Source organism: Anopheles coustani, chromosome 2 (assembly GCF_943734705.1).
Source record: "Anopheles coustani chromosome 2, idAnoCousDA_361_x.2, whole genome shotgun sequence".
In the NCBI taxonomy this organism is placed as follows: domain Eukaryota; kingdom Metazoa; phylum Arthropoda; class Insecta; order Diptera; family Culicidae; genus Anopheles; species Anopheles coustani.
The window spans coordinates 21,624,050-21,635,644 of NC_071289.1; the positions used below are offsets into that span (position 1 = coordinate 21,624,050).

The following is an 11,595-nucleotide window of genomic DNA, read 5'->3' on the forward strand; positions in this document are numbered from 1 at the left end:
AGTGTCAAAAATGCGATAAGATCGGTCATTGTGAGGAACGCTGCCGCTCACAAAAGTACCACGTACGTCGAGAACAATACCGACCACAACTGTCTACTAAAACCGTTAGGGTGTGCAGTGTACAAATCATCAGCAAGCACGCGAAGCCGGAGCCTGAGTACATGATTGCGAGTATAAAGCTCGAGGAAGCCATTAGTTCCGTAGTCGTACATTCATTAAACGCTTTCCCAATCAATTTTAGAGAAGTCACAACGGCTACGGGAAACGATACCCTGTTGCGTGAGGTTTATCGCTACATCACGAATGGCTGGCCAAATAATATCACATATGGCGCAGATTTGGCTCGATTCTACAACAGGAAGGAAGCACTTACAACCGTGGATGGCTGCATCCTTTTCGGGGAGAGGGTGGTGATCCCTACATCGCTACAGAAAAGATGCCTTACTCAACTACATCGAGGACATCCGGGCATCCAGAGGATGAAGGCAATCGCACGCAGTTTTGTATACTGGCCATCATTGGACGGGGACATTGCCGATCGCGTCGCTGCATGCGAGGCGTGCCAAGACGCAGCTAAATCTCCACCGGTAGAGACATCATCGCGTTGGCCCAAACCATCTGGACCTTGGGACAGGGTTCACATCGATTACGCGGGACCAGTCGATGGAGCATATTTCCTGGTCGTAATCGATGCATTCTCCAAGTGGCCCGAAATCATAAAAACTGGAAGCATCACAGCGTCGTCAACGATAAGTATTTTGCGAGGAATATTTTCAAGATTCGGACCACCGGTTACACTGGTCAGCGACAATGGCACGCAGTTTGTTAGCGGAACTTTCAAGGAGTTCTGTAGCAGCAACGGTATAAAACATATCACAACCGCGCCATTCCACCCACAATCGAATGGCCAAGCCGAGCGGTTTGTGGATACCCTAAAGCGTGCCTTAAAGAAGATTCGAGTGGGAGCCACATCACTCGAAGAGGCTTTGGATCTTTTCCTTCATACTTACAGATCCACACCAAATGCAGTCCTGGAACAGCGCACTCCAGCGGAGGTAATGTTGGGCCGGGAGATCAGGACCATTCATCATTTGCTGCGCTCTTCAGCATCATCAGAGTCTACGGCGGAGAACGGTTCTCTTAAATGGCATCCGGGCGATCCAGTTTATGCCAAGGTGTACCGGAGGAACTCTTGGAGTTGGATCGCTGGGAGAATCGTCCGCAGCATCGGACGTGTTATGTTCGAGGTCATCACCGAAAACCAGAGGAAGCTCCGTCGGCACGTGGATCAACTCCGTCGACGCACTACGGCTTCTTCGGATCATGCGGAGCAGGATTGGGATCAACTTCCACTTCACGTATTGCTGGACGCGTGGAACTTGCCCGGGATACGACAGACATCCCACCAACCTGGAGCATCGGAGCCCTCGGTTTCATCCCAACCGGAGGTCGAATCATCAGCATCGCTAGCAGCGCCACCGCAGCAAGAGGCGCGACGTCCGCCTCCTGTCATAGCGAACGACAACTACCAGCAGCCGCTACTACCACGACGTTCTTCTAGGAATAGAAGACTGCCTCGTAGGTTCACCGCGTATCGGCTGACTTAAAAGGGGGAGGTGTTGTGTAGGCACCTTGGGCGCGCGCGTAACGCTTCCGCTCAACCCTGTCCTTGTTGACTGGGTTTTCGATGTGGAGAGTCCTTGCCGTGGCGCGCTCGAGAAGATCGGCCCCGAGCCCTCTCGCTTCCCAACCGCGCACGGGCACGGACGTACGGCAGCGCTGGCCGCAATACACCGGATACACACACACGCGCGTTATAATTTTAACATGTAATTTTGAACGTAATTAGTAATAAAGTTTTAATCATTTTATGTAAACCAACAAACCATAACAATATTTTATGCAAAGTTTACTTAAATCTAAAGTGGTTTGGCCCAAGAAATTTTAATCACATTTTAATTTTTTCCAATGGTTCATTGCGTTCAACTTTCGAAGGAAGTTGCGAATGAAATATTGCACACGAAACGTTTTAGTTGAAATATTTCCTTAGTAACCTCGGTAAAATAAATATTTCAACAAAGATTTCTTTATTTTTTTTTTTTATTTTAAATTTGTAAAATGTTTTTGGACATAAAGCAGTTTGTGAAAAGACCATTCATTTGAGTGGTCAATTGTAAAAATCGATTCAGGAACATAAAAGTTATTGTACCTCGAACCATACGTCGAGTAACCTTGGTCAAAGAAAAATATTTTGACACTGACAGCAGTCTAGTTCGTTTGACGTTTTACCATTCCCGTGCAAAACTCAGTCTTTCAGTCGTTCATCGAACCGTTTTCCCTGAAAGAAACAATTCCCTAAAAGAATCGACTGCAACGCGTCGCGTGTTCCATCGCCGTCGTTGTCGTCGCCGTTGCCGTGCCGTTTCCGTGCAGTTGCCGTGCCGTTGCCGTGCAGTTGCCGTGCCGTCCTGTGTTTGGTAAAATGTTTTCTATCAACTGCAGTGCATGTCGGCGAAAGAATGTCGGACTCGTATCCGCTGCATGAATGCGTGTTTAACGGTGATACGCGTAAACTTTCGTCACTGCTCAGGACGCACGAAATTGCCGAAAAAGATAAACATGGTAAGAGAATTGAACTCGTTGCTGCACCAGCCTCGTTCCACCGTTTCCGGGCCACCACAAGAAGAAACTTCCCGGGGAGACGCGCGAGCATAACCAGTTAGCTGATTCCCGGGGCTTCCCGTTGTGAGCTCATGTTTATGCATCGCTAAGTTTATTAGCTCGAGCTATCCGAACTGTTTTTTGTTGTATAAGCAAAGAAGCGAAAGGGGTTTTATCGATTTCTTTCGCCGCTCAAGCGTGTTAATTGCCGGAAGTAGCACCGATTTGTAATTTCTTAAACAAGCGAACGAAAGAATGCACACTTGTATATGAAATAATCCTTGAAACAAAATGTATTTGCTCGCGCGTCGCTATGTCCTTGGTCCCTTGAGCCGGCTGGAAATGATGGAGTCAAAGTTTTGTTTGTAAATAGATACATCAGTGAAAAAGACATTCGTAGTGTTCGGTATTAATAACAACAAACTATTCTTTTCGTTTTAGGCAACACACCACTTCACTTGGCGGTTATGCTGGGAAGAAAAGGTAAATCAACCGAATAGAACCTAAAAAGGGGGGAAAACTACGTGTTGGAACAGCACATTGTTAATATAAAAAGCTAAAAGATAAATGGTTACTTGAATGCATAAAATGCGTGACAGTAATTTGGCGATGGAAAACCATCAACGTTGTATTGATATAAATATTTTATACATTCCGCCTATGGTCGTCCTTTCCGCACACTGAACCCATTTCCCCATGGATAGTGTAACCGCATATCAAGCGGCTGATTTTATTCGGATCGACGAGTGAAGATGAAAGTGCGCCGCGATAACGTCGCTTTCCGTTTCGCTTCCCAGTGCATTCGTACGCGAACTTTTTCTCCGTGTCGAGACCAGTGCCCGGTAAGAGGTCTCGAAATTGTCTTTCCAGTAACGGCAAAGTGAATTATCCTATTCGTTGCTACCGTGGAAAGTACGAAAAACGAGCTCTTCGAGTACCTTCGAGTAAAATATCCGCAACATTAGTCTGCCTTCGGTTGCCCCCCCACTGGATAGGTACAATTATTTGTTATTTATCTTTCGATTCATTTGTCGTATGTATGCGGCACGCTGATAAGAAGAGCACTCTGGTGGTCGAATGGTGTGGTTTTTTTTATTTTTTCAAGTACTTCCACTTTTCAGTACATCGATACCGATACATTTGGTATCGCCGCAAAATTGCCGAGTAGCTGTTGGGAATACCTTACATCCCGGGCAAACAGGTAATTTCAATTGGATCGATTTTTAATGAACTTCCTCTGTCCAGGGTGTTCCTCCGGCATTATCGGAAAATATATCGCGTACCGGGGAAGCGCAAAGGGGTGGGCAACCCCATTTGAACGACTTGCAGAAAGCATCGATTTGTACGTGGGCACATGTGGTGTCTGATTCTGCGATAAGGTTAAAAACCACGCTGAACCAGTGCAAACAAACGTGCAAAGAATGCGTTTACTGCTGAGTCAGTGAACGGGGTTGGGAAGTAGGTGTCTTAACTGTGCGCCAAAAGATAAGGTGGGTGGATTTATGTTTATTTTTAAGTGGTTTATCACACGCGTTAGGTTGAAATGAATCATGTGATGTTGCATATTTTGCATCATTCCTATTTGGTGCATTTTTAGATGATTATTCATCTAAATTATACTACATTTACGATATTAAATATCGATAAGAAGAATATTAAACAACAAAAAGGCTATTTAAAAATCGATTGAAACAGATCAATTTGATTGATAACTAAATATAATTTAAGAGCATTCGGTCTTGTAACCGAGATTTCGAAAAGATATGTTCTCCAAAGATATTGTGTTCTGATTATGTTCTTCCCTATCTCCCGATATTCATAATTTATGCAAGGAGCTATCACGCGGCTATTCATTTATTTTCGATTTCTTAACGTGAACCTCTTCCTAGAAGCCGTCCGCTCCATTTAAATTCTTGTTGAGTGGTTTCTACACTCTCCCTTTCTCTGTAATGCACTCAACCTTTCTCTAATTGCCATTCGAGCTAGAAGCAAACGAGCCGATTCTCATCGCTACCACCGTCAATAACCTTGATTCAGTGTCGTTTCCTGTCCTAGAATTTTTCCACGACGCGAAGGATGCGTCGCAATCGGAAGGAAAGAGATTGGAATGGTATTTTTGTGTTTTATTTTTCTCTTTTATCAAGGTCCTCTCTGCCTGTTTTGTTGCTCCTTGTATTGATTATATCCTCGGTTTGTTGACTTCCTTCGATAGCCCTTGACTGGCTCGGTTCGTTTCATCACCGCGCGAATCAACTTATCCTTCCACCTACCCCCTAGATTTTTTCCTTCTACATTGGACGATCCATTTGTGTTCGGCTATTTTTAGTAAAGCAGCGGAGTGTATTTCCTGGAACTGGAAAGGAAGCGCCGACATCCTATTTGCTTAACCCGGGCCAACGCAAAGGTACAACGTGAACGTCGTTTCATTTGCGGTGTCCTTTCCCTACGCATCCAAGCTGTTTTAATCTCTCCCCGAGGATTTGAGGAGCTGGAATGGCATGGTAGAGAGCCGCCATTACCTGGAGCCACGTGAACCTCGAGGCCCTTCGAAATCATTCAATAACCGTTAGAGAACATTATAAAACCTGCAACGTTTGACAGTGGGATAACACAATTTTATCACTCTTCCATTAATCTCTAGCTACCATCTCGTCAACAGAGAAGTTACTTTATTTGAAAAAATATTCGAAAAAAGAAAGGAATCAATTTTCTTTCGCTTTTCAAAGATTCGTGCGTGAACAATGAAAACCCATTGTGTGGTAGGAGGTTGATGACTTGCGTTAGTTAGGTTTTACGTCGTTCATTCCTTTTGCGGCATAATGAATCATTTGTCACATTAACTTCAACGTTTTCTTTTTTCATTTTTATTATCTGATATTTATCAGTATCGCGTGGTCTGAATGTTATCTTTTTTCATTCAGTAGAAAGCAGCATGTTATGGTAACGCTTAAAGGGGTTTAGCCAACGTACTGATGATAACATTATAATTAATCTAATCAACATTTCATTTGGTTTATTTTAGAATGTACCTTTCTTTTGCTTGCACACGGCGCACCGGTTAAAGTAAAAAACTCACAAGGATGGTCCCCGCTAGCGGAGGCGATCTCCTACGGAGATCGACAGATAAGTAAGCATTGATCATTCGTGTATTACCTTGCAAAACGATTGCGGTTATAATGATATGTTTATCTTTCCCTTGCAGTCAGCTCATTGCTGCGCAAACTGAAGGAACAGGCGCGCGAACAGATGGAACAGAGGCGCCCGAACCTGGTGAAAGCACTGAACCAGATGGGTGACTTCTACATGGAGCTAAAGTGGGACTTTCACTCGTGGGTACCGCTGATCTCCCGCATCCTACCCTCGGATGTGTGTAAAATCCACAAATCTGGTTGCTCGATCCGGCTCGATACGACGCTGGTCGACTTTTCCGACATGCGATGGGAGCGTGGCGACATTTCATTCATCTTTAAGGGTGAAAACTCTCCGAAGGACTCGCTGACGGCGCTCGACAACGAGTGCCGTTGCTACCAGCACGTACGCCACGAGGAGACGGAGCTGGAGATCGAGGACGAGGTGGACATTCTGATGTCCAGCGACATCCTGGCGGCGCAAATGTCCACGAAGGGTATTAGTTTTACGAAAGCACAATCCGGCTGGATCTTCCGCGAGGACCGGAGGGAAACGGTGGCCGGACAGTACGACAGTGATCTCTACACAATAAACGGACTGACACTGGAGCAGCGCAAACGACGCGAACACCTATCCCGGGACGATTTGCAGAAGAACAAGGCACTGATGGAGTCGTTGACGAAGGGTGGACAGGCCGGGCAACCGGGTACGATCGATCAGAATGGGGAAATTTTCCGGAGGGCCTCATTGCAGCCACCACCAACAAGTGGCGTCCGCTGGGAAGACTACATTGCAGCCGAGCCAGGGCAGTACCCGAACCTAGGCCGGGAACTAGTTTATAAGGAGTCGAGTAAGAATTTTAAAGCAACAGTAGCTATGGTGAGTACCAATCAATGGGATTGTTAATAACTGCTTTGGATTGACTCATTTTTTTTTTCTTTGATTGTTTTTCCACCAGAGCAAAGACTTTCCCCTTAGCGTGGACATGCTGCTAAACGTGCTGGAGGTGATAGCGCCGTTCAAGCACTTCAGTAAACTGCGCGAGTTCGTCACGCTGAAGCTGCCGAGTGGCTTTCCGGTGAAGATCGACATCCCCATTCTGCCGACCGTGTCGGCCAAGATAACCTTCCAGAAGTTCGAGTTCCGGGATGACATTTCGCCCGATCTATTCGTCATCCCAGATGACTACAAGGAGGACACGATGAGGTAAAGGCATACCGCCGTAGCCCGATCCTCTACTATTCCTCGTTCCATCTAAAACGCTGCTCACACTTTCTCTCTTTCTCTTCTCTTTCTTTTTTTCCCCCCACGTCTCCTCCATCCATCTTCCGTGTGGCCATCCTTTCCCCCCGTATATCGGTTTTTGCAACAACCGATACAATCTTTTTCAAAATGAACACACGCGCACAACACTTGATCTTCCTTTGCACCTTACAACCCCCCAACTTGGCTAATCCACCGTTGAGCATGATAACTAACGCGCCCAGGTTTCTCATCTATTTTATAGATTTCCTGATTTATGACCTTTCGATTTCGACCGAGTAAATTCATGCGGCACATCGTTACCGCCCAGTACAGCCCAACAACTGGCACCCGCCATCGAACCTCGGGAAGGCGGAAATATCCTCATCGTTCCCGTCTACGGTGGAGCCGTCTTTTGTGGGCCCAAGGGGAAATTACCGTGTTCTCCACACTTCGTCGTACCTTTGTCATCCAGGATCTAGAGTGAAGTAATTTGTGGCAAAACCTCATTTACGCCCGAACGCACTTGCCCATACGGTGGCATGCGATCGATGTGATTTTGGATTAGCTGTTTTAATGCCGGGAGGGTCGGCCGAATGCGAATAGAAAACTATGTCAAGGACGTGTTCTGGATACACTCAAGTATTTCAACGTTGTGGTTGTACGGGCCCTGCTCCTCTACTCCGAGTGGGGTCGCCTATATTTTGTAGTTCTAAAAAAATGGGCTTAGGGCTCTGTTGTATTCAAGACCTGTATAGGCTAGTAGTTTATTATTTGTGTGTTGAAAGATGGAGGAAAGAATTGACGACAGGAGTTTACGTTTTGCAGCCGAGCCCACATGTATTGTGTTTCCTCTTATCCTCCTTCTTTCGACCGGAAATAGACTACGAGTCCATCCGCAGTCTATCTACAAACATACAGGATAGGGCGAATTTTTGTCTAAATTATTCCTACACGAATGAATTAAAAATCACCAGCTAACCATAAAGAAACCAACAAAACAAAAACAAAGACATAAGCAATGAACACTACTCTTAAAGAACACAGGATAATCGTAAGAGAAATCTTAATTTAATTGTGAAGATTATTGATTGCAATCGTAAGATATCATTTTTTTATATAAGCAGGGGCGACGGAGAGCATAAAGTCTTGGAAAAGCATCGCAGAAATTTGGACGTTTGGTATACAAAACATGTAATGAAAAAATATTGAAATCCCAAAAGTGAATATTGAATTGAATTATTACTGGAAACTCGAAGCACACAAACAAAACAAAAAGGATGAAAAATGAGAAGACAAATTTTACCCAAGAAAAATAACAAAATTTAAAGGAAAAACCCTTTGTTCGGCGTCTAGTAAAAAAACGTAAAATGTATGTCCACGCAAGTAGAAGCTTGCGTGTAGATAATTGTTTTTACAGGGAACCCCCAAAATCATCCAACAAATCCCATCCAGTTGTCTATTATTACACTGTTTTCGCAGTGCCTGCGAAAGGTTTCGGAATGGCGCGACTTTTTCCCACGGTGGCAGAAAATATCCTTCTCATTGCCTCACCGCCACCGTGTGCACGAAGTTCATGTACCGCACGGATGTGACAGGCCTGTATCCTTGTAGGACTAACTCTTCTGTGTGTGTATGTGCATCTGTGTTAAAAAGCTGACGGATAGATGATAAACTAGAAAAAAGCCCTTCGGAGGAAGGCGTTTGTAGAGGGGAGAACGGTGTAAAAATGCATCAGCAAATGAAACAGGAGTGAAACATCTGCAGCAGAAGGAACCCTACCAACAGAATTGTATATCAGTCAACCAAAATCGGCAATTTGTAAGATGTTTCTTATGTGAAGAAGTGGAAGAACCTAGCAAAGACGCAGTTAGGGAAATAAGATAAATCTACAAACTGACGGAACATTTTATTCTTAAAGAGTGACGAAAGAAACATGGAATAGCAAACGGAAAACTATATGCAAATATGTGTGAGTAAATTATCATTTTCATGTTAAAAAATGATCGGTTCTAGAAGGGATAAATATAGTATAGCGCTAATGAGCATTTTCCTCTTCCAGCAAACACTAAACTATAATTGTCGAAGATGAAAACCAACTGTGGCGTCCCCATCGTACGACCGATCGACAGTAAACCCATGCGGTATGTACATTCCTGACGGCTAATTAATCATAACGAAAAACTACCTACGCGACCATCACCACTACTGCTGCTGGCAGGTGTAAATAGTTTGTAAAGTATCGTGAGGCAATAAGTACCCCTTGGGCGAAAAAGATTATTTTTTCACAGTTCATCCGTGAAATCTACTCATAATTTTCACAGTTCTATAACCAAAATGTATGAAAACAACAATTCTTTTTTTCCATTTCAACACACACAGTGATACCTTAAAGTATGGTAGCGAAATCATACATGAGTTTGAAACATGCTAACTAAAATACTCCATTATCTAAAATAATCTTTAAATGATTCAGCTAGTACCGATCCGGTACATCTTGGCTCATTTTCCCCTAAGCATGCCTAAAGGGATTCATCCAACATTCAAGGAGCTCAGCACAAGCTCTAGACAACGCAATTCGTGTATTTATGGATGTCAATGTTTTCCGTCCCAAATTTTCTTTCAGTTGGCAAACAATTTCACGGCAATTGCCAGCAAGAAACTAATTGCTACAGTGACTTGCATCCCTGTTATATGACGAAATTCTCCTAATGATTGAACATTAATAGTTCGATGTCCGTAACGCGCTGTATATTTCAGAGAATGATTTCTTTATTGTACAATTTATAACAAGTAACTTACGTTTACTTTCTTAAAAGCCTAAGACAATCTTGACTGCGTGTGTTGGCTTACAATCTACTCGTACGTAAACATCGACCGATGGCCCCAGGTTACTCGCGATCCCCCCTAGCGATTCAAGGGTTTTATCCTAGTGATGCTTGGTCCAGCCCGGTGGTGGCTTCGGAATGGGCACCCACTCGCTCACCTGCACCGGACCCCAGACGCGCTTCCAGACGCCGACGTACACCTTCTTCTCCTGCCAGCTCTTGACCCAGCGTGGCTTCCAGACGAGCTTCTTCTTCCAGAAGCCAGTCGGCTGCGGGTGCGTGACGACCACATCGTGATGCACATGGTGCACGTCATGATGGTGGACATCGTGATGGTGCAGCGCATCATGGTGCAGTGCATCGTGGTGCAGGGCATCATGGTGCAGTGCGTCGTGGTGCAGGGCATCATGATGCAACGCCTCGTGCTGTAGAAGAGCGGTGGCAGCGGCGGACGCGGCCGAATGATGGTGTAGATCGGTACTGGCAAAGCTATGCAGAAGAGCTTCGGAATGATGCGCTAGGTCGTCATGGTGGTGATGGGCGAGTGCTTCGGTGGCTGCGAAACTGAAATGCACAAAACACCGTTTTTAAACCCACATTCTACATTGTTGTCAAAGGGAAATAATTTCTATTAAAAGATAACCGGGAATCGTAAATCTCAACCGACACAATTTCCATTCCCGGGTTTGTATTAAACATCGTCTAACGAATGCAATTTGGCTGCCGGCCAATGATAGTTAAATAGCGCTTTGCTATTAAAATACCGACATCAGGACAGAAACAGATTTCAACCCGGGCCATCAACAGGGCACCGTTGAAACGGGTTATTCTATTCGATCGCCAACCGAACAGCGATTTACTGATCATGCGAATAAGGCGGGCGACGAAGCGGGAGAAGAATCTTTAAATCACGCGTCTACTTAAACCCCAGCAATTGCGCTCCGATTTGATGGAAATGGAATATTGCCAATTTCCATTCCCAAAATTATCCTACCGATCGTATTTTACGTGCGATTAAAAGGAAAATGGTTTCCTTTGAAACACTCCAACGTACGCTCGAGTGTTCGTTCCGTTGATCCCGTTCCCTCCCCAATTGAGTGGGTTTCCTTCCAAATTACAGCCTAATTGCAGGCTAATCGATTTCCGTCGTTCGCGCAAAGCTGTTTACTCAACGTTTCCACCCCACCATGGGAGGGGGGAGGGGAGTTAGCGACGATCGGGGGTTGAAAACCAGCGACCTAACGATGGTCAACGGTCCGGGGAGTGGATCGATTTTCGATTGTTTTGGCAGATGGTTAGTGTGTTTCGCGCGCTACCGCCCGGGAATGTTTGCTTTTCCTTTCCCGATCCGGAGCTGGATCGGAAAGGATGGTGGAGTTTTCCACCTCGCGGAAGAAAAACACAACGGCCGCCGCTAATCCGTTCCATACGGAAGCAAAAACCAACATTCTCGAAGGGTGTCCGGTTTTCCGCTACCATACTGTTTATGTGTACCAGTCTGCGGAGATGCTGGTGTTAATCCAAGCGTTGGACGTTGAGAAAGTAAGCGCAAATGGCCGAGCTTGAGTGAACGCAAACAAGCTGAAGGCATAACATGTCGATCAGGTACATGGAGGGAGTTTACGATGACGTTTGACGCACTCTCTGCCAAACGATTGATTTTCCACAATAAAAATCAACTGCGATGGTTTACTACCACAGAGCGAAGTAATTACCTTTCTAAGTCACTAGCGCT

General features: G+C 45.1%; 1 protein-coding gene across 2 annotated transcripts; it reads left to right on the plus strand.

Annotated features, from left to right (window-relative positions):
* Window positions 1-2,292: 2,292 nt before the first annotated feature.
* LOC131262819 (ankyrin repeat domain-containing protein 13C) lies at window positions 2,293-8,925 on the plus strand. 2 transcript variants are annotated; one of them, XM_058264899.1, is made up of 6 exons: window positions 2,293-2,622; window positions 3,103-3,144; window positions 5,684-5,788; window positions 5,864-6,669; window positions 6,749-6,996; window positions 7,278-8,925. In XM_058264899.1, the coding sequence occupies exons 1-6, from the start codon at window positions 2,520-2,522 to the stop codon at window positions 7,333-7,335; spliced, it is 1,362 nt and encodes a 453-aa protein (XP_058120882.1). In that variant the 5' UTR covers window positions 2,293-2,519; the 3' UTR covers window positions 7,336-8,925. The 2 variants fall into 2 exon arrangements, with proteins under 2 accessions (XP_058120882.1, XP_058120883.1); XM_058264900.1 differs by having other exon boundaries at window positions 2,296-2,622; window positions 7,298-8,925.
* The last annotated feature ends 2,670 nt before the right edge of the window (window positions 8,926-11,595 follow it).